The sequence below is a fragment of the Lepidochelys olivacea genome (genome assembly GCF_965140295.1).
Source record: "Lepidochelys olivacea isolate rLepOli2 genome assembly, chromosome: 9".
In the NCBI taxonomy this organism is placed as follows: Eukaryota; Metazoa; Chordata; order Testudines; family Cheloniidae; genus Lepidochelys; species Lepidochelys olivacea.
In genome coordinates, this window is record NC_140419.1 from 85612626 (window position 1) to 85636527 (window position 23902).

Below are 23902 nucleotides of genomic sequence, written 5' to 3' on the forward strand. Positions count from 1 at the left end.
GAAATAAGGTGTAATTTTTTAATAGTGGGGGTAATTAACCACTGGAACAATTGACCTAGGGTCGTGGTGAATTCTTCATCATTTACCATTTTTAAATCAAGATTGGGTGTTTTTCTAAGAAAGGTGCTCTAAAAATTATTTTGAGGAAGCTCTATGGCTTGTGTTATACAGGAGGTCTGACTAGAAGATCACAGACCCGTTCTGGCCTTGGAATCCATAAATCAATGAAATAGCTTTAACTGCCACAGAATGTGGGATGTTTTTGTTGTTTGTTTTTTGTCCAGGGGAGGGAGAGTTAGAACCTCACTTTAATTAAAGCCCATTTTTGATTTGTCTATCAGGGACGCATGCTTGCATCATTCATCTCAGAAGATACTCTCCGCTGTTCCTAAACATAGTTTACTTTTCTTGATTTTCCTCCTTTGGCCTTTTCTTTGTATTTATAATGCACTTTCAGTAGCTTAAAATTATTGTGTCGCCATCAGTTTTATCCTCTGTTTGGGTCCATAGTGGATGCCCTTCTATCTTCAATGGGAGCTTTGACTGAGTAAAGATTGTAGGATCATGCCCTTTATGAACCTTTTATTTTTCTGGGTTGTAGGGATGCAGAAGACCAACATGGCTATTTTGTTTGCTTTGTCAGTGATATGCTTGCAACCTTCTTGAGAATATCATTAGGGGTGTGCACAGTTGTAAGATCGAACCCATATTTGCCATTCATTATTTCTCATTAAAATATAGAGCCTGATTCTCCACTGCTCCTTACCTTGTGTAATCATGCATGTCAGTAAAACGTGGGAGTAAGATGATACCACTGATTTGGTGGCATCTTACACCCACTTGGCACAAGTGTACAAGACTACACAGGGTGCAAAGCAGGGAGAATCAGGTCCATAATATTAGTTAGACAGTCCTGAGAGAAGTAACTATATATTCTGGCCTGATGGCACCAAAATGTGGTAATTTTTCTGTCTATGATGGTGTGGTAGGCTTTGTAGAGATTACAAATTAATTTGTAGAGATTACAAAATTAATAAAGTTTGTTTAGAATTAATCATATTTATTCTGGTAATGCCAAAGGACGAACCAAGTATGGGATCCCTTTGTGCTCGGCACTGTACAAACACAGAAGAGTAGACGGTCTCAGCCCCAAAGATCTTAAGAATTCAGAGGTAATTCCACAATGAACTATACCACTCTTAAAGTAAGTCCAGGTTTGGGCATAAAGTGCTCGTCTGGGACTCTCTAATCACATTATTGTTATTATCATCACATTATTATTTAAGTGGCACTCGAAATATGTTAGGTGCTTCACAGAATAAGTTACTAAAATAGGACAGGTCCCTGCCCTGAAAAGTTTACTGTCTATGCTCCATGGGACTGCTCATGGTAGTAATAATTGTGGGCTCAATCCTTTTCCCACTGAAATCAGTGGCAAACTTCCACTGAATCATACCCTAATATGGGCAGCATGTAGAAAGACAAGAAAGTAGTGGGGAAAGAAAGTAAACAGGTACGGGTATGGCATAGGGGGAGGAAGGAATCCAGCAAATTAGTTGTAAAATAGCTTATCATGGAATCATAGAATATCAGGGTTGGAAGGGACCTTAGGAGGTCATCTAGTCCAACCCCCTGCTCAAAGCAGGACCAACCCCAACTAAATCATCGCAGCCAGGGCTTTGTCAAGCCTGACCTTGAAAACCTCTAAGGAAGGAGATTCCACCACCTCCCTAAGTAACCCATTCCAGTGCTTCACCACCCTCCTAGTGAAAAAGTTTTTCCTAACATCCAACCTAAACCTCCCCCACTGCAACTTGAGACCATTACTCCTTGTTCTGTCATCTGCTACCACTGAGAATAGTCTAGATCCATTCTCTTTGGAACCCCCCTTCAGGTAGTTGAAAGCAGCTATCAAATCCCCCCTCATTCTTGTCTTCTGCAGACTAAACAATCCCAGGTCCCTCAGCCTCTCCTCATAAGTCATGTGCTCCAGCCCCCTAATCATTTTTGTTGCCCTCCACTGGACTCTTTCCAATTTTTCCACATCCTTCTTGTTGTGTGGGGCCCAAAACTGGACACTAGTACTCTAAGTTACTATAGCTTGGGTCACTATAGTAGATTGAAGATGATGCAGTGGCCACTGATTACTTCTTATTGTGCTCCTTCTATTAACCATAAATCATTTTTTGTTACTTTAGGCTTTGACATGCATCTGTCTAGTCCACAAACTCAGAATGGTGCTATAACTCATAGCTATATGACAGTTCTAGGAGATGACTGCATATGTTTTTATTTAGATAAGTATAATTATGTAGACTTTCAGCTGCCTTGGTAATTTTGATCCATTTGTGACTTGTCACATAGAACTCCGGTCTTGCAAAATAAAATGAAAGGGTAATTGGAAGAAAATGAATTGGTTGAGTTTGTTAATCTAGTGTGACCCAAGGAAAAGAGTGTATTGACCTTGATTTAGACACCGTATGTGAACTGAAAAAGGTGGGTAGACTTTATTTCTTTGGGGCATATAGTTTGGTAACTAAACCATGCCTTCACATGGGAGTAGTTCCTAGTCAGTTCCACCCTGTCTGCATCTGACGTGTACTGACCTATTTTAGAAACTTAATCTAGGCTTGAGTATATGAGTAACCTGAACAGACTAATGCTGCAACCATAACCATTTGTTTGGGTGATGGGCAGAGCTTACTATTAATATATAAATGGAAATGCATAACTGATCTGCTTATAACCTCCATTATTTATGATTGGACTTCAAATACATCAGTTTCTCCTTGTCGGAAAGAAGTGTAAAGTAAACCCAGTTATTAATCATTATTTTTTGTAAAGCGGTAGTACTCTTACTACAGTGAATAACTTTTAGAGTTGACATCTGAGTCACAGAACTGAGGTTACCAATAAATCTGGCAACGTGGAATTGGGAGACTTTGAAATGTATTGCATGAAACCATTCACTGAAGATTTCAGAATAATAAATTGATCCCTCTTATAACTGGTTGTAAAGGAATGCTTGTATTCCAAACAAACCCCACCCCCACAATGCAAGTTTTCATACATTCTTAGCCAAATCACCCAAACTAAAAGCTTTCTTTCCAAGAACAGTAAACTAATTTTTTTGCCAGACTAATGCTAAAAGTGATCCTTAGTGTGAAACCAGGACTTGGTGTGTCCTTCATTTGACACTCAACCTTTTATATTCCAATGCAATCATTCTCTCTGATGATTATTCTGACACATAACAGTGTGGCTTCTTAAAGAGATACCAGTTATTTTTATTACTGTTCCATGTTATGCAGGGCTTAGGGGAAGTTTGTTGTCCCCCCACCCCTTTCCCCCACCAAGTATATTTAGTGTGCCGTATCAGTGGCTACCTTGGGAATCCTTTTTTCTACGTAGTCATAGAGGAAAGTTATAGTCAGGATATTTTCAGTGCTGTCTTCATACAGCTTCCGCATTTATTTGGGTCTGCCATACTCTCAGCAACACATTTTTAATCCTCCAAAAGGAAGGGACTCTGAATTTTTCAAATACAGCTTGATCTCATTCTTTATTCAAGATTTGCGCAAAATGTATACAACACTCCAACAAAGATCTACATGGCATATTTTGGGACTTCGTTAAAATATAAACAACTGATAAATCAGCATGTTGCACATGCTTTGTTTTCTATTTACAGGTGCTATACCATTAAAAATAATTGTTCCATTTTAAAGTGAATGGACTTGTTTATACCTGCATTTGGTGCACTTGACACCTTGTCTCCACCCTAAACCTAAGAATCATCCCAACCATGGGAAAGTAGGCTGCAGTTCAGTTTCTAACAGGATGGGAAGCTTTAAATTTAGGCTTAGACTCTCTAGAAGCCTCTTAGGCTATGTCTACACTACCGCGGAAAGTCAACCTACGTTATGCGACTCCAGCTATGTGAATAACATACTTAGAGTCGACATACCTTAGATTGAGTTACTGCGGGGTCTACACCGTGGGGGGTCGACAGGGGAAATTCTCCCGTCGACTTACCTTACTCTTCTCATCGGGAATAGAATTCAGGGGTCGACTGGAGAGCAATCTGCTGTCGATTTGGCGGGACTTTATTAGACCCGCTAAATCGACAGCCAGTGGATTGATCTCAGAGAATCGATCCCTGCTGTAGTGTAGACATAGCCTCTGGTACTTCACTGTAGACCCTGATTCAGCAAGCACTTAAGCACATGCCTAAATCCATTCCTATTCAGCAAAGCACCTAGGAAGGTTCTTAAATCCCATTGAAGTCAATAAGCCTTAAGTCTGTGCCTAAATGCCTCGCTGAACTGGGTCCTTAGCTGTCTTTGTGCTGAAAGTGTCTAACAGTGCACAACAACATGGCATAACATTTTACAACAGGAGCAGTGGGTTTTGAAAGTTCAGATTACATTTTAATTAGGGAAGTAAAAGATCAAGCTAACATATGCTAAAGAGTTGGAATTTAAGGAGGCATTGACATAAATATTCTCTGTCTCTGTGTGCACCATGCACGCCTTCTTTCAGGACCTATTGTAATAGATGACAGTGAGTGAAAAAGGTGAACAAAACAAAGTAGCAGCAGATGATTTCTGATTGATTTATTTTAGCAACGGATTTTTTTTTTTTTTAGGAGAGGAAAAGTAAAAATTTAAGAAAGTAAATCCAGTAGAAGACCACTTGGAATAACACAGCTTTCCTTAGCGCAAGATAGTCAGGGTGTTTCAGAAACAGGCAGGAAGTTTTGCCTCACTAAGTTGTTGGAATTCCTTTAATGATATTGCTACCGTGGTAGATCCAGGCAGTGCGGTGGGTTTACAAGAGTTAGAACATGAAAGAAAACACCTGGTAGTTTTCCTCATAACGAGTCAGTATCCAAGACATGGAGGCTTGGAGTAGCTGGTAGATTTGATTAGAAATTATTTGAGCAGAAAAGAAAGGGAGGTGGAGGCAGAACCGACTGGATCTGGTGTAAGCAGTTACTATTCAGGTGCCTTAAAGATTAAGGTGACTAGGTATTCCCAAGAATTCTCTCGTTCTCATTCTCTCGTCAAGGGAGCATCCTTGTTGTCAGTTTTACAAAAACCCATGCTTTGTCCTGGTTTTCATAACCCATGCATACTGGCTGGACATCGGAGCCGGTGAAATTTACAATAGGCTAGCTGAGCACATAAATGGTTTAAGGACCACTTTTCCCTCTAGGCCTGCCACATTTTCACACCATCTATCAAGAGTTCTCAAACCAGCTGTTCCACACACACACAAGGCCAAATTCATTCATGGTGTAACTCCACTGTAGTGAATGGAGTTACATCAGAGATGGTTTGGGTTAGAGTCAAATCCACAGGGTGGCAGGGAAGGACTGGAAGGTTGGCTCTGGAGAGGAAAAGGAAGGACATGCACGATTACCTCTCCACTTTGAAGCTCGCCATATCTTGCTATGAGCACCACCCTAACCTCTCCAAGACTATCTCCTATGGGCCATCTCACAACTGGTGTCCTGGTTTTTCACTTTGAAAAGGGTCACTATTGCCTCTTTTCTCTATAACATAAGTCTTTGTAGTCCACAGGTATTGAGAAACAGTGCATTTGGATATGAAACACAGATAACAATTGATATAATCTTTTCAAACCTGCTGACACATGTTGATTATAGTATTTGAATATCCACCATAAGTGAATTACTCTGACTGTAACTCAAGTAAATGAGTGGTGTTATCCTATGCTGCAAGTCAAGTAGACAAGGCATCGATAAGTCCGACTAGCCACACTTACATTTTCTGTCCTGCAATGCTGAATTTTTCAATTGTCCATTTCCTTAGCTAGAACTCAAACCTGAATACTACTTAGAGACATACGTGGTTCAAAGACCCAGGAAATATGTCACTGTTAGGGTCACCTAACTCAGAATCTTATCCCAAACCAAGAATATCATAAGTCAATGCAAGAGTAGAAACTTGTCGTATAACTGTGTGTGAGTAACGATTGCATTGGCCTACACTGCACCAGCCTCTGTTCTCATTGTTAGAGTTGAAATGGGTGAAGTAACCCAAAACACAATATTCCCTGTTTTTGTTTTGTTTTGTGATTAGATTTTTCTAGCCTCATATTAAAACAGCTGTGTTACTGGATGCCATCTAGGATAAAAAAATTTTGGGAGTGGGTAGAACCTGACTCACCATGTGATGGTACTATATTGCAGATTTGTTCTAGAAGAGGCTGGTTTCCAATTTGGAAAACTTTGTTTGGTTCAAATGTGGACTTCATGTTTGTAATTTAAGATGGACCAATGTTTTTTGCTTATTAAGCCTTAGTAGCATTGAAAATCACGGTATCTTGCAACAAAAGGTCTGACAGATCGTGATCCAGTTATGCTCCTACAAAGCTTATTACAGTGAAAGATTCCTCCCTCCCCCCAAAAAAAGAAAACATAACCATTCTCTCGTCAAGAGACCCTTAGTTCCATGTTGAGTAGCAAAGAAACCCAGTGTTCTGCTTGGATATGATGCTCTGCCAGTCTGGGAATGTTTTGACTGTGAAATGTAATGCTACTTGCAAATGCTTAACAGTTATTGAAGTTTGTGCTTCCATCTTGGCAGCTGATAAGGAGAAGTGAGACAGGTTTTAAGATGGCTCAAGAAGAGAGATGATAACATAGGAGAGCGATATCTGCATTGGGACTTGAAAGGCACGTTCAGCTGTGGCATTGGAATCTGTGGTCATTTGGAAATGAGAAGAGTAAAGACGGGCTTTTTGCAAAAATAATTTCCGTGTTTCTAATTCCCTTTCTGAGCATGAGCCCGGCAAATCAGGACATGGTCTACAAGTTGAGAACCGACCAAATCAAATAAGCGTAGTTTGCTTCAGTTACTAAACTGCACATTGAGTGGTGAAAACACAGCTAGTACATTGCCGTAATTGAGTGGTACTTCTTTTAAGAACACATCTCCAACCTATATGGATATAGTATCAAACAGCCTTCTAAGAAGGCATGACATACTGTCTATAGAACTTAAATATTAATACAGAACTGAAAGGGCGTCTAATAGCAATTCTTTTGATGGGAGAGTGCACATCCTAAATTAGGGATTTTTTTTTCTCTTAGAAGAACTGCCATTGGTTTAATCCAGAGCGCTCCTTACAATTATTTGGATTGGTGAGGCGTGGTGGGGGCCTGCCTATATAAGGTGGTGCTGGGCAGAAGCAAGTGTTTCTCTGCTCCATCATAAATATTTCTGCAAAGTCCTACTTTCCCTCTCTTTTTTTCCATTGGGGCTCTCTGTTGTGTGTGTCCTCAGTATCTTAATTCTTTCTGGATGGAGTTGGTTACTGTATGTCGAGTTTGGGAGGTTGTTTGTGGTCACAGTCATTAGGCAGGTATAACATCTGGACTTTGAGGCAGTTATGCAGAAAAAAATCTACTGGTGAACTGTCATGGTACGAATAATTTATTTAACTTTGATTCCCAGGATCATATCTTGAGGACCTGGGGCATAGTTTCTGGCCCTGCAGACTTGTGGCTTATCCCTGCACACTGGGCATCCAGCCCATCTTCAGTGGAGAGTGGCCTAAAGAGGGCAGGCAGATCATAATGGAGAATCAGAGTCTCGTTCTGTCCGAATGTTATGTGTTTTTTAGCTTTATGTGCTATGGTGACACATCAATGTGTTCCTGAAATCTGTCTTCAGGTAAATTTCCCATTGTCTCTTTCTGCTACTCATAGAGAACCTATCTCATTATAAAAACCCCTCATTAGTGGAGCAGTTTCTTAACCAAGGGTTAAAGCAAATCCTCTGTATATTTCTTCTGCCCACAACCTGGAGTCAAGGTGTATAGCTCCAGCAGTCCATCCCCCCGGCAATCCCTTCTGCACACTATGGGTTGCAGTAATTCTGCAGCTCCTTGTTTTGGGGGGTAATGCATTTGCATAATCATTGTTCCCAGGACATGACACAGCATACCACCCCTATGCTGCCATATGCACTGGCCTGCATGAGACCTATATGGAGAATTCCCTCCCACATCCCCTAGTGTGAGGGGAAAAATAGGCTCCCCCCATGGCCCATGTGTGGTCTCTCTCTAACGCATGCATACATACCTGCCAAAAGTATTTAAATAGTGCAGAAAGCCCAGCGCAATATTCTGCATGAATTTCACCCCTAAGAAAGAAGGTGTGAACTCTAATGTATAGAAGAAACAACAGCAGCAGCAGCAACAAAAACCCCAACTATTTCTCGCCAAGCTTGTGTCCGTGGCTGGACTGTGAAGGTTCTAAATATAAATCACAGAGTCTGGTTCATAGGATCTAGTTTTGGAAGCAGTAAGGCATGCTATTCAAGGCCTAAAGGTCAGGAAATGCTTCAGGTGTGGATGCTGTCTGTATAGAAATTATAATAGATCATGGTGCAGTGTGTTTCTTGCCATAACACTGACTATATAAGACGTGATAATTCTGTCTTGTATAAGGCTGTTTATTTTCTGACATGTAGTAATTATGCAACAGGTGGCCCAGCTAACTATGTCAGGAAGATTTCTCTTAGAATAATTGCAATATTCCTAAAACCAAGCAAAGAGGGTGAACTCTGATGAAGAGACCAGTTTTCACTGTGGCAGATGAACAAGGGCTATGTTAGCAACTTTGCGGACAATAATAGAGACCTTGGTGGAATGAATGAAGAGGCATTCCTAGTGTTTAACCACTAGGATAAAGCTTTTGACTGTCTAAGTTATGTGATACTATTTGAGAGGCTGTTGTTAATACGTTTTCCTAAACATTTTATTACTCTTCTTCCAGTGATGTGCCGAGACCAGTGTCCAATGGCTAAAAGATATATTGTTCATTGCATGGTGATTTGAGGAGGAGAAGGACGCTGTGTGAGCTGATACTATGGGAATGAAATACTGTATTGGCACTGGAAGTAGAAAACACTTATCACCTGACAGGCAGCACTAAATCTGAATCCCAGCAGTTACTGTATTGCTCAAAACTGCTTTACCTAGCATGTGGATATTGGATAATTTAAACCTATGAGGATCACATCCATCTAATTCAGTGATGCAAAAGAGCTGCTTGTTCTAAAGCACCAAGTCTCTGAGAAGAGAGGAATCTGATCATTTGGATATCACTGCTGCAATTCTCCAGAGATGGTCTAAATGAGATATGGGGTAGGCATGAAAATCAAACCAACGAAACTAAGAGGCTGAACTTTGACAGATGTGTTAAGGGCACAGTCCTAGAACTCTTAATCAGGCGAATGGTCCCATTGGCCATTGAAGCCAGTGAGACTGTTTATGTAAGAGTTACTGTCCTGAGTATGGAATGCAGGATCTGCTCCAGAGCTTTATTAAAAGAACGGGAAATTTTGTCTCCTCAGAAAACACAACGTACTACATTACTGAATTTATCAGCAATTGATCTTTTTACAGGGGTCAGCTATATTTTTGGCTTTTTTAAAAAACACATGAACTTGTATGATTTTAATAAATGAATACATAAAATGAAATTCCAGTACAGTACAATAGCACGTTTAAAATAAATAAATAAATAAATAAAGGCGGAGGGGACTCTGGTCAATGAGAGTTTTGTCATTAACTTCAACAGGATCGGGATTTTCCCTTTGTGTCCTTTGAGTCTGATGAAGGGTTAGTTTCTTTTAATATCTTTCATTTAACCTGAGCTGCTAGTTAAAATATTTGTCAGTTCTGTGAAAGGAATGAAAATGTATGAGGAAATCGGTTTGTCTAACAAGGTGGTGAACCCGAACGTTAACTAGTAAATTAGTTACAAATTCACATTTAATAGGCTCCGTATAAAAGATAAGCTGGTGGCTTTGAATTTCGTCCCTGCTGATGTAGGCCATAAATAAACGATCTGGTTTTAGCCACCCATGTATTGACTGATCAACTGTTCAGCAAAAAAGATGTATAGCAACCTACCAACAAATCTGGAAGCTATCAGCAGAGTTCCTACTTGCTCAGAACCAGATTCTGATCTTCTCACTGGCATCAAATAACCATTGTTGTTATTTAATATTTTGGTTGCAGCAGTGCCTGGAGGCAAGTAGCCCATTTGCTTCAGTTGGACTATGTGAGAAATAAGGTGCTACTCAGGGTGAAGGGCTAATAATCCATTTTACAGTTTTGTGCTGCTGCAGCTTTTCACTGCTGTTGGTACCTGAGCTAGCTAAACTACACCTCTGATTGCAATGCAGACATACCCTGAGTCTATACCATATATGAGAGCTGGTGTGTAGGTAGGAATCTACTGTGATATAGATCAGTATTTTGGAATAGGGCTCTATACACTCCATTAGATCCAGTGGGGAAAAATTGTCATGCTCAACACAATTTGACACTGGCTTATAGTTTACAAATATTCAGCAAGTTGCAGGAGAAACATATTGATTTTGAAAACAGAGACCTCAAAGATATTCCCCCCCTTCTATGTGAAATCCTGGTGCCACTGAATTCAATGAGAGTTTTGCTGCTGACTTCAGTGGAGCCAGGGCGTCTCCCCTGTGTGTTTTTCTGTAGAATTGGTTGGATTTTGTTTCAGGTCTTGGCTGGAGCCCAGCAGATGGCAGGCACTTGCCTCAAAAGGTGGAGTTGGAGTCCTTTAAAAAGAACTGAGCAGTCAGGACAAGCTAGGACTCCCCTCTTGACTCTCCCAGAAGGAAAGTTGAAATGAGTTCAGGCTCCCCTCTTGACTCTCCCAGAAGGAAAGTTGAAATGAGTTCAGGCAATGTGGAGTCCTTCACGGAATTAATTTCTGTTTGCACTGTAATTTAACTGATGATTTTGCTCACAAACGTAATTTTATTCCCACTTGTTTGGCTATTTTGATGCCAGCAAATCCTGGCAACTGTTTCTACAGAAAGCTGGATTGGCAAGACTATCAATTTACTTCTAGCTTTTGACAATCACACGCATCTGCTTGGCATATGACAAAGCAATATTTTAACTGGATCACTTATACCCTTTCTGAGCAATGTGAATAGCTTGCCACATCTCTTGTCCGCTACTAGATTGTAAACTATTTGTGGTGGAGACTGTGTTTTTATTCTGTGTTTGTACAGCAGCAAGCACAGCCGGGTCCTAGTCCAGATCTGGGGCCCCTAGGTGTTACTGCAACACAGATAATAAATAATAACAATGATCCACAGTTTTATGGATTTTAACCTGAAGATCTCCATTCATGTCAGTGGGCTTATTCTGGATTTACATCAATGTAACAGAGTAGAATCTGGCGCATTGACTTCAGTGCAACTAGTTAAATGAAGAATGGCATATATCATATGGGCAAGGGTTCTTAGGATGAGGATCAAACACATATATGTATAAATATAATACTTAGAACTATGTTAATACAACAATGGAAGAAATGAACTATTTATATTTTTATAAATATAAAATTTAAATGTTAAATACTTAAAAGTTAGGAGATGAGAAAAACTAAGGTTTTCATAGTAGCCGTAAGTTGCTAACATGGCAAATAGTTAAACATTTAGGTATACAGTATATCTATCTAATCTAGCTAGGTTTTTCTACTGTGAAATACCAGGCTATTGGAATGTCTTGTACTGTACATTTAACATTCTAATTAGTAATCAGCAATAAATAGTGAGACCCCCAAGCTATCTGGAAAATATGCTGCCCTGCAGGTTCCAGAAGTTTTTATTGCAATCCATTTCCTGCAAACTCAGGAATATAATTACTAGGTTGTGGAGTTTCTCCTCAAAGTTCTGTTTTGGGCCATGTGAAACCTTAGCTCTCCTAATCCGTTCAGCTTCTTTGCAGTTTGGCAGTGTGGGAAATAAGTCTTGGAGGGGAAAACAGTTCATGCTCACTACTTCTCTTCTGGTGAATCCTGCCAGCCTTAGTATTGAGCCATAGTTAAGGGTATGTCTTCACTACCCGCCGGATCGGTAGGCAGCGATTGATCCAGCGGGGATCAATTTATCGCATCTAGTCTAGAAGCGATAAATTGACCCCCGAGCGCTCTCCCATCGACTCCTGTACTCCAGCGCCATGAGAGGCACAGGCAGAGTCGACAGGGGAGCGGCAGCTATCGACTCACCATGGTGGAGACACCACAGTAAGTCAATCTAAATACATTGACTTCAGCTACATTATTCACGTAGCTGAAGTTGCATAACTTAGATTGATATTCCCCCCGCAGTGTAGACCAGGGCTTAGGTTCTCTCCATCCTCTAGGTTTTTTTTCTTACCAGAGATTCATGTCCTGTTATGAACAGTTCTAGTCTTGTAGCACCTCACACCCTCCCATTTTGCTTCCCCACATTTCCAATTTGGTAGAAGGCTACCAATTTACAGTCCATTACCACCACTGATTCTCTAATAGACTGGTGTTTATAGTAGGCCTTGCATTGGTTTAGCCTCTTCCACTGCTGGTTCTTCATCTGTATTCTCTGCAGACATTTGGCCTCAGTTGAGGTGAAGTGTCCTTTTTCTTGGTTGATAGAAGTCTTGATCCTTTGTCAGTGGTTCTCAGCCTTTCCCATACCATGATGCTATGTTACAACTGAAAAAACATGGGACAGCCCTCCCATAAAGAAAAGGAAAGTGGTTGCAACTCCCTGAAACCTGTCTTTGACGCACACCCCATGCTGAGAACCCACGTTCTATGGGGAAATGACTTCTTGAATTTGCTGGGTTTTTCCCTCCATGTTGTAGCTATAATTTTTTTTTTTTGGTTTTGCAGGTGATGTAGTAATTGTGTATTTTTTTTTTTTACAATCCCTTGGTTAGGCTGCACAAGAACTGTGTCCTATGGCATATTTTGTGGCATCCCAGCTGTTATATTCCTTTATTTTCTTTGGACCTGCTCCAGAGCACATTGAAGTCAATGGAAAGATTTCCATTTGGATCAGATTCTTTATGACTAAATCAATTATACATACACGCTTGATGGATATATACCAAAAACAGGAGGAATGTTATGTTTTTACAGAAGCATTTGTTTTTTGAATGGCTTTTAAAATAATTATTCACTTTCATAGACATATCCTAAATAAACGACATGTTCTCTCTATATTATGGGCCAGATTGTGATCTCAGCTACACTGGTGCAAATCTAGAGTAACTCAGCTGGAATCAATAAAAGAGTTACTGCAGATTTAAATGGGTATAGTATAAATGAAGTCTGAATCTGGCCCATTTTTAATTTTTATGTGTTTTATTCTTTATGGAAAAATAAACATTTACACTATTTTTAAAAAAACTAACTGCTTCTGATAATTGATATTCAAATAGCTTAACTCAATATTATTATAATCTACAGTACTTCCCACTATGTTCAGGACCCTTCTTTCTTTAGCCCTTGTATTGTTTCCCTCATAGTAGTCCTTGTCAGTTTCAGACTCTGAAATTTAATATTGCAGAACAGTTGGAAAGATCTTTTCCCTGAATATAAACACATACAGACACACATGCGGAGCCTGGAGTGCCCATGCTTACATATTCAAACTGCCATCTATAAATATTTAAATGAGCCTTACATTTGTACATTAGGGGTTCCTCCCCCCCTTTTTAGTGAAAAATGGATGAATGATTTGTTTCAGAAGTGATGGATGCATTCTAAAAAGTTAAATACAGACCTTTAAAGTTATACACATAAATATTATGTGCATGGCCATTTGCTATTTAAGCAGCCTGGGAGTGTCTGATGTCAGCTACTTCTCCTAAATAAAGTACTTGTGACATGTAACACCTGGTCCATAGCCAACTAGTTTTGGTTTGCTTTCTTTCCCTTCTCAGATTCTTTCATTCGCAAGTGTGTAGAACGACCCCTCCTGCCAGGATAGGAAACTTAGAAATACAGTACAAACATGCCATTTTACATGAAACACAGACCAATTTTTCTGGTTAATATTTGTATTCAATACACCTCAATTACAGCTTGATCCAGCTCACACTGAAGTCAGTGGAAAGATTTCTATTGACTTCATTGGGAGTTGGATTAGGGCCTTATGCAGGTTCATATGCTAAATAAAGTTACTTGGAAAAACACACAAAATTAGGAAAGAATAATTGGCCTGTCTAGTCTAATCACCTGCAGTTTGGACTAGATAAGAGTCCATGCCGCCTATGATGAAAAAAGACTTCTCTTGCATAACTTACACCTGGGAGAAAAACTAAAACGTTAAGTAGATGGGACCTCAGGAAGTGCATGCTTGCTCACAGGGCTACTGGGGCAAGGACTAGACGTGCAAAGGGTGGAACAGAAGCTAAACAATCACAAAAACTAAGGCTGAAATGGATGAAAACCTGGATATATCTGGTTCCTCTATGTCCTTGCAGCATGCAGATGGGTGCACAAGGCTGTTGCTGCCTAATGGGAGTGCATCCCGTTGACTTGCAAAGAGATTCTCTCTTTTTCTGCATTTTCCTGGCTGTTGTAAACTGACCTTTGTTTCCCGGCCCCAGTCTCCTGACTCGATCAGGATTCCTCCTGTGCTGGCTATCTTATGGCTTGTCATCTTTCTTTCTTTCTGCTGCTAGGATCCTAGAGGCCTTATGTCCTACTACATTTAGGACATCAGTGGGCAGTGCAAGAACTTTGCAGGAACTGTCCCTAAAACAGGACAGCCACTTAGAATTGGTGCCACCTACAATTGCATGGACCCAGTCATGACTGATTTGCAGTACAAGGCAACATACCTCCAGGGCAAGAAAACATGTAACTGGCTATTAAAGCTCTTTGGTAATATAGGCTCACTCCACCCTGTATAAGAAGTAGCTTGCTCAAGTAACTATGTGATCATCAACATTTTAACAAATGAATACAGTTTTATTATTTTAAAATAGTCTTCAGTGAAAAATGCATTACATCACCCTCGTATTGGACTTGATACTGTTGCCCTCTCTGGCAACATTTTGCTTTGAGAAAGCCTTTGTAATGAGGATTCTTTAAGATGCAGTGAGAAGCTTACTTGTGTGACCTTTTCTCTTCTCCTTCCTTATGCTCCAGATGTTAGGAAAGTTTGAAGGCTTCAGAAATATTTTCCAAGAATGCATTTACTAGGGAAATGTTTGACTCTAGCCTGGGCTTGTCTCGTACATATCTTGGTCATCTGGGGATGAAGCTGTTATTTCATTCAGCACTTCAAAACCTGGAGACTGCCCTTTGCATCATTCACTTGAGCACATCCATCAGAGAAAGGAGGTTTTGTTTTGATTTTTTAAATTGGGGGAAAAAAACCCTTTTCTTTGTGAATGGAATGAATATAGTGCTCCTGAAGGTACTAGATTGAGAGCCATGAAGTGCTCGTTTTCGTCCTATTACTGGGACAGCATTGTCAGTGGCGTTGCAAGCCTCTCCTGCAACGATCCAGCAATGTGCTTCAACCCTGAGATGGACGGAGAACCTTCAGAGGGAAAAGGGTTGTTGAGTCTCACTAAACTAATTTAGTTAATTCTCAGACAGTGGGCACACCCCAAAAACACAAACAAAAACAAAACACTACATTAAACTAGGAAAGTTCACATCAAGAACCTGGAATAAAAAAAAACTTACAAGAATGTTGTAGTTATCCCCAAAATAAACAATCCAAACACATTATGGTTTGGAAATGCATACTTAGGGCACCCATATAGTCTTATCTCTGCCCTGCATTGACACGAGCCACCCAGTTGTCCGTTCTTTGTTCTTAGGGACACATTCTGCAAATCTTTACTTATACACTCAAGATTGTGATGTGCATGTTGTAAGATTAGGGACTTTAAGAAGGGTTTAAGAATGGACCTCTATCACTCGAGCTAAAGGAGTATCAGGAGCAAGAATCTATAGCAGGCTTTTTATCCTGTGTGGACTAGTCACTAGAAGGGCAAATGGCATATTTAACTGTTGTGTAACTTATTCTTTGAAAACTGCATTTCTCCATTGCTACAAACATAATAGATGAAATTTTACAGTGATATATAGCTATTTGGAAATGTAACAAGAAAATTCCAAGTTACGTAATCAGAGGGAGATCTGCTCTTTGATTGGAGCTGGTATTCAGTCAGCTCTGTCTCTAAATCCAGTTCACGTACTATGCCATTTGCTGACCCAGGTTTTCAAGTACATTCAAACTGTTACATTTCTTACTCTCCTCCTTACACTATTATGTCTGTTCTGTACTAAGGTTTTTTTCCCCCCTGCTATTAAAAATGTGCTTAGCTCATAGACTGAGACTAGTTACAAATAGAGATGGGCATAAGCCACAAAGGTCAGATCTGGGTCTAAACCAGAGATCCCCAAACTGTGGGGTGTGCCCCCCTAAGAGGGTGCAAAGGAATGTCTGGGGGGCATGGTGGGCCCTGAGGGGGCTGGGAGGGAGCGCCCCTGTCCCCACTCTGTCCCCAGTCCTGTTCTGCCCCTGGCCACAGCTGTGCTCCTGCCCCAAGCCCCTGCTCTTGGCTCCTGGCCCTCACTCTTGGCTGCTGGCTCCGGCCCTCAGCCCAGCCACAACTCCACTCCCAGGCCAGGGGAGCATGGCCACATTCTGCTACTGGCAAGGGGGTGTGCAAGAGGAAAAATCTGGGGATGTCTGGTCAAAACTGTCTCCAGGTCTGTGGGATTTGGATATGGGAGGTTGGATCAGCTACAGCTCTAGTTCCAAAGAGTGATCCTAAACTAGTAGGGTGTTTATTATCCCAAGGCAGCCTCAACGCCAGTGACACTCGAAAGGCCTAGAGAGCACTCAACACCTTGCATGATCAGGGCCCAGCTTATAAATCTGTCTTTCCTCTAACAGTTTTAAAGACATTTTCTCCTGTTGAGATGATCAGAGTTTCTGAAAATGAGCCAGTTGCTTAAAAGGTACAAGTTAGTTAGCCTGTCTAGTTAATGTCAAACAAATCCGCATGACTAATGTAGATCATCGAAATGAAATGAAATGAAATGAAATGAACCAGCTCTTAATTACAGCATTTTGACTGCGAAGGATCTCAGATGCCGAGAAGGGTCTGGTTACTCAATTTTTCCTCTTTTTCTTTTACAGGGTGGGAAGAAATCCTATAACGGACCATGTGGGGGTCGAGATTGCAGCGCGGGCTGCAAATGTTTTCCAGAGAAAGGTGCTCGGGTATGTTGGCTCTTTTGCTAGCTGAAGAAAAACAGTCCTTGCGTCCCTTATCTCCTCTTTTAAAAAAAACAAAGTTAATATGCTTAAGCCTCCATCTAATGACTTCATGAGACAAGGGAAGTGATGCAGACCAGCTGCATCCAAACTGGCCCTGGCCAGGTTTTTGAAAACTATTATGAAAGTTGAGGTTCATTAGTTCTGCAACAAGGCTTTAATGGAACCAGTCATTTCATTATGTCATCTAAGGGCTGATTTAAAAAGTCAAGTAGCTTTTACATATACAAGCTAGAAAGACAATTACAAAATATTAAATAATCAAATCAATGTTGGCTCCCATAACAAACTTTTGCAGTCTATACTCAAATGCTTCTACAGGGTTGTGAATGACAGATTTGGTTCTGGTCTTTGCCTGGACAATTTTATTGTGGGGTGGGAGTAATGCTGAATGTATTTTTGCATTTTTCTTTCACATGGGCTCTTGCAAATATATATATGTGTGTGTGTATATATATATATTGGTTTAGATTTAGCCCCTCTCTGAGTTTTGGATAGGGTTGCCAGTTGTCCGGTTTTCAACAGGAATGCCCAGTCAAAAAGGGACCCTGGCAGTGCTGACCGAGCCGTTAAAAGTCTGGTCAACAGCACAGTGGGGCTAAGGCAGGCTCCCTAACTGCCTTGGCTCCACATGGCTCCTGGAAGCAGTGGCATGTCCCCCCTCTGGCTCCTACACATAGGGGCAGCCAGAGGGCTCCGCGTGCTACCCCCACCCCAAGCGCTGGCTCTGCAGCTCCCATTGGCTGGGAACCATGGCCAATGGGAGCTGCATGGGTGACATCTGCAGACAGGGCAGCGTGCAGCTCCACATGGTCATGCCTCCGCATAGGAGCCAGAGGGGGGACATGCAGCTGCTTCCGGGAGCTACTTGAAGTGAGCGCCACCCAGAGCCTGCACCCCTCCCATGCCCCAACCCCCTGCCCCAGCCCTGATCCCCCTCCCGCCCTCTGAACCCCTAAGTCCCAGCCCAGAGCCTCTTCCTACACCCCAAACCCCTCATCCCCACCCCCATCCCAGAGCCCACATCTCGAGTCAGAGCCCTCATGCCCCCAGTGCCGCAACTCCTTGCTCCAGCCCTGATCCCCCTACCATCCTCTGGACCCCCTTGGTCCCAGCCCAGAGCCACCTCCTACACCCCAAACCCCTCATCCCCAGCCCCACCCCAGAATCTGCACCTCCAGCAGAGCCCTCGCCCCCCCACCCCCGCTCCCCACACCCTGCCCTTGCCTGGAGCCCCCTCTTGCACTCCAAACACCCCAGCCTGGAGCCCACTCCTGTACCCCAAACCCTTATCCCTGGCCCCACTCCAGACCCCTCACCCCCTCCCGCATCCCAACCCACTGCATTAGCCCGGAGCCCCCTCCTGCTTCCTGAACTCCTCATTTCTGGCCCCACCCTGGAGCCCCACCCTGGAGCCCCACCCTGGCATCCCCAGCCAGAGCTCTCACCTGCTCCCACACCCCAACCCCCTGCCTCAGCCTGGTGAAAATGAGCAAGTGAGTGAGGGTGGGGAGAGCGAGTGACAGAGGGAGGGGGGATGGAGTGAGTGGGACCGGGGCCTCAGAGAAGGGGTGGGGCAGGGGTGGGGCCTCAGAGAAGGGGCAGGACAGGGGGTGGGGCAAGGATGTTTGGTTTTCTGCCAGTAGAAAGTTGGCAACCCTAGTTTTGTGGGTTGTTCAAACCCCAAATCTCAAAGCAACACTAATAAGGAACTGCCAAATTTCTCCTGGTTTTGTGTTGGCTGTTTGAATGGGAGAGGGCTATCAGCTTGGTCTGATTGTGGTTGGTTGTTGTGTGACTCGGGATGAGGGGAAGCTGCTTGGCTTCACCTTTTATTAAATTATTATTTTAATTTTTTCCCAAGCACTCCTTTTTTTGGCATATGTGCTCTTCTGCATTGTATTCAGGAGAAGGCAAAATAAATGATAACATGACGTATTTTAGTGAAGGAAATGGAATTAGGAGAGAGTTCTGCTGGTGCATTGAGGGAATTAATCTGGAAGATCTCATTATCTCTGGAAGTATCACTGAGTATCTACATTACTTCCTGGATATCAGTAATCAAGCAAATTATTTTTGCTGAAAGAACATGTTCCTTTCCCCTGCCTGCACCGCCATATGGCAGATCTTTACTACATCATGCAGAAAAAGCCCAGTCATGTTACTGATTTTTCCCAACCAATTTGTTTCATGGATATAATTTCATAACAAAATTTGCAGAAAGAACAATAAAGTTCAGTTCTCCAAATTCCTAGCTGGATTTTTTGCTAACAAAAATATATTTACATGACAGGTATACAGTATAGTCTGCACTGAGTGTAATCACTTCCTGATGTGCATCTCCCAATGAGAATAACAGAAGCTGCAATCTACAAAAGCTCTGTGGCCTGTATCTCCTTCCTTTTATATTTTTGAAGCAAGCCCTTGAATGGTAGAGTAATGTGTATTTTACAGCTAACATCTGCCTCCTTGGATCTGCAATAATAAATTAAGTCACTAGCAGCTGTAAAAAGAGTTTTTAATACTAGCAAGTTAGAGATGAGTTATTTCACTATGGAAAAAAATCACCTTTCAGAAAAAAAATCGCAGCGTTATTATTTATTCCAAGTGTCAACTGTGCATGGTAGGGAAATTCAGGACATCACTCGCCTGTTAACTTAATGAGGCTGAATCTGTTTCTTAGCCTCAATTCAGGAACACATCCTTATTCAAGATTAAATTTAAGCACATTCTTGAGATGGATTTATGCATGTGCTTAAGTATATCCTGAGTTCTTGAATGTTTCACTGTTACTCCATGTGCTATGGATGTTTATTATTCAGAACTTCGCTTGGAGGGTGGGAAGTATTTTTAAAGGGTAGAGCAGGAGGCTGGTTTTATTTCCACTTTGCCACTGACTCACTGTGTAGCCTTGAACAAGTCATTCATGATATGATCTCAGCCATTGATTGCAGTGTGTGCTGCATTGGTCAGCACCTTTGCAAAACACAGCACTCACCTTTGTGTTTCTCACTACACTGCACCCCAGTAAACTGAGTATAAAAAGAGTTCAGTGAGCATTCCAAGCATTTAATTATTTGCGGTCACCAAAGTGGATGAAAGTCCTTGAGAACCCTGAAGAATTTTTAGTTATTAAAGCAAATCTTTTGTATTATCTATTGTGAACAATAAATAGAACACAAAGGCTAAGAAATAAGCCATTTTCCTGGCACTTGTTGCTTGTGATGCTGTAGTACATAAAGCAAGTGTAAGCCTTGTTGGACTGTGCTTGTTTCAGTGTAAAGCGTACCTTCTGGAACAGTTGACTTGTCTTGCAGTTTGTCCATATAGCATGTTTTTAAAGGAAGTGCTCAATATTTCTTTATTCCCATCCTCTCATTTCATGGGAGTCTAGCCTTCTTCATAAACCAAAGCAGATGATACAAGAGAAAGAACAAACTAGTGTTCTTCAAATGTCCAATAGGAATTATAGTTCTTTCTTTAATTCAGTGGCCTGATCCTGCAAAGCGCTGAGTGCCTCCTCCAGGGTACTTAGAGAGCTCAACTCCTACAGAGATCAGTGAGAGTTAAGCACACTCAGCATCTTGCATGATCAGATCTTGACAGTGAGGCACAGGCCTGACTTGCTCCTTGGATTGAATATCCCATAAATTGCTCTGACCCTTGGGCAATGTGGAGCATCCTCCTGTTGTCTCTTTACATTCCCAGTGTTCAGCTTGATGTTTGAACTGGCTGCCACACTGTTGGCCTTGCAGTTCGAGCTCTTGGTGTCTCTCTTGTTAAGATGTCACAGAGATTTTAGACTGTTTTCATTGCTGACCTGAGAACTCACTTGGCTTTTTAACATTTCCAACATGCCCAAGTCCCGCTGACTTTCAGTAATGTAGGCTCCTAAGTCACTTAGGCATTTTTGAAAATGTTAACTCTGCTCTTATTTTTTGCTAGAGACTATTATACTTGTTCTCTCAGTTTTAAGAGCATCAGATGTCCATATCTTTAAGGGAGCAGCTATGGAGATGGGTTTTGTAGAGAGCACCTGTCTGACTAATCCAGATTTTTTAGAAGGCAGTGTAGTGCAATATTTGTCTAGTGCCCACCTTGAGTATTCCAGTAACAAGGTGACAAGTCATGTTATGTATTAGTGCAAAACCACATCTGTATCTCCAGCTGTCCCTATGCTTTTCATTCACTCTGGGAAGTGCTGGTGACTGGTTGGTTGATTGGGGGACAGTTTTCCCTTTTTTACGTTATTCAGTGAGGTTTAATTCAGACCCTGTTAACTTTTAAACCTAGAGGATGAGAGATCAGTTGTGGAAGAGCCCTTGATCTCAGTCATTGATTCAAATCCAGCTCTGGTAAATACTGAGCTGGTTAAATTGAAGTCAGTGGCAAAACTCCTATTGAGTTTGGGGATTGAGGTTTCCACCCTGGAAATTGTTATATCTGACGAAGGTTGATTGAGTGGAGCTCAATTCATTCTGCACAAGCCCAATGCCTGGTGGAGAAGTGTCATCTTCATGAAAACCAATGTCACAACTGGCAGCCTTGCTAGCCTTTCAGATAAAGAAGCCAAGGATAGAATGAACAGAGAGAAGGAGACTAGACTACAATTTTGCTTTTCACACCCACAACAACTGCCCAGTCTTTAGAGATAGTCCCTTTCTTAAAGTTTAGTTGTGGTGCATTGTGAGACAATGTGGGAGAAGCTTGCCAAGTCATTGTCCCTTGCTGTACCTGGTACTGATGGAATACATCGTGTAGCAATTATGCATAGATGTTGAAACAACCAAGGCAGCTCTATAAATTAACCTCATTCTGCCAATTATAAACCTAGAGAGACAAGGTGGGTGAGGGTAATATCTTTTATTGGACTAACTTCTGTTGGTGAGAGAGACAAGCTTATGAGCCACAGAGCTCTTCTTCAGGCCTGGGAAGGGAACTCCCAATGTCTCAGCGAAATGCAAAGTGGAACTGATTGTTTAGCATAAGTAGTTAGCACAGATTGTAAGGGACAATTCTGCTATAAATCTAAGAATTTCTGTGAGTTTGTTCTTGTTCCTCTAGGCAATATTGGTTTTAAAATCAAAACACATCAGCTCAGCTCATTTTACTTAGTTACTCTTGGTTAATAAATGCTAAATTAAGATTTGTGCAAGAGGTTTAACATTAAACATAAATAACAGCATAAAAGTAACCCACTGTTCAGTATTCATTACATTTCCTCTTTCTGCTCAATCCATAGAGAATGTGACAGCTGCCAATTAGGGAACCTAGCTCTTTAGGTCAAGCTGTGTAGATTCAAGTGTCGAGGTCTGGAGTTCAATCCCTCATGTCAGCTAAGATGGCAACTATCAAATAAATACAGAAAGACTCAGTTTTTAAAAGGAGGCTTATGACAGTGGTCAGGGTAAGGTCCATGTACAAATGTGCACCTGTATTTCCTTGCCCTCTGGTATTAGTGCAATTTGTAGTAATTACACACACAGTCACAGTACTTGTGTGTGATCTGATTTGCAAATTAGGTAACCAGCTCCCCTTGCATTTTTATAGCAATCCTCCTTTAAAAATATGTTCAGGAATGTCAACTAATGAAGCAAAACTCTCTAGCTCGTATGAAATTGAATGGAAATGTAACGGAAAAAGGGGAATGAATGAAAATCCTGATGCCTAGAAAAAATAAGGATAACTAACCAAACCCTACAAAAAGGAAAATATAATTTATGAAGAAAAGGGTACCAAGAAAATCTGACTTTGGCTAGATCAGTTTTAAAATTAACAGATTTAAAGAGATTAAAATAAATTTTCATATTTAGGGAAATGAAAAGACAGTGGTTCTAATACATGTTCTCCATTATGTTGGTGAGTGATCTGCAGCTAAAACATTATCAGTACGTAACACTGTCAGCAGAAGTTACTGTGTTAAAATAACATTTTTCATCCTCCCCCACACCAACACCTTTCTTCAGCGTTTGATCCAGAGCTTAGGTCAAGGTTAACTTTTGAGCTTTTGAAAAGTTCGTTCCATATTGATGGCGTTATTGCCGAGACATGCATCTCATGTGAGCTGGTGGAAATGCATTGAGCAGTAGAAGGTCTGCAACATTTCATCTCTACAGTTTGTTTTGCATCTGTGTATGATGGTGCTGGCTTTCATTTTTTTATACTTTGTCATCTAGTTTTAAACACTTGCAAAGATAAACTACCAGCCGTAGTATTTGCGGAGCGTGTGCCATCTCCTGATGCCTGCTCACTTACCTTGGAAGTTTATATCAATAATACAGCTTTCTCTAAACATCACTTGGTGTATTTTGTTGCCTTCCCACTGATATTGGTCCTGTGTGCTTCATCTCTGTCTCTGCTAGAAAGAGTCAGGTTTTTGGAAAGGAAAAAATTGAAATGACACCCAAAGCTCCCAAAATTAATACAGCGATGGTGTATCTAATGTAGCTTTTAAGTCCAAGGTTTACTGAAAGAGCTAAACTTTAGTTCATGGTGTTACTAATTATCTTTAATTATTCGTGTGATTTGTAGTCATGTCAATAAATGTATCTGTTGCAAATCATGTGCTCTGTAAAGCCCTTCTGCCTGATTAAATGCAAGCCCATTAAGATAAGATGAAGTTATTTATCTAACTGCCCTGTCAATTATAAAACCATTAATGCTGTAAAGACTCTCACTCTTCTGACTCAAATACATTTGCCAGCATCTACCACACAGAGATATCTGAGATTCCACAGCTTCACCCT

General features: G+C 41.3%; 1 protein-coding gene across 4 annotated transcripts in view; it reads left to right on the forward strand.

Moving 5' to 3' along the window:
* Positions 1–23902, forward strand: part of COL4A6 (collagen type IV alpha 6 chain) — a 191391-nt gene that overhangs the window by 53103 nt on the left and 114386 nt on the right. For all 4 annotated transcript variants that reach the window (XM_084638926.1, XM_084638927.1, XM_084638925.1 and 1 more), the window contains exon 4: positions 17019–17102. In XM_084638926.1, the coding sequence (XP_084495052.1) occupies positions 17019–17102 (84 nt within the window). The remainder of the gene's footprint in view (positions 1–17018; positions 17103–23902) is intronic.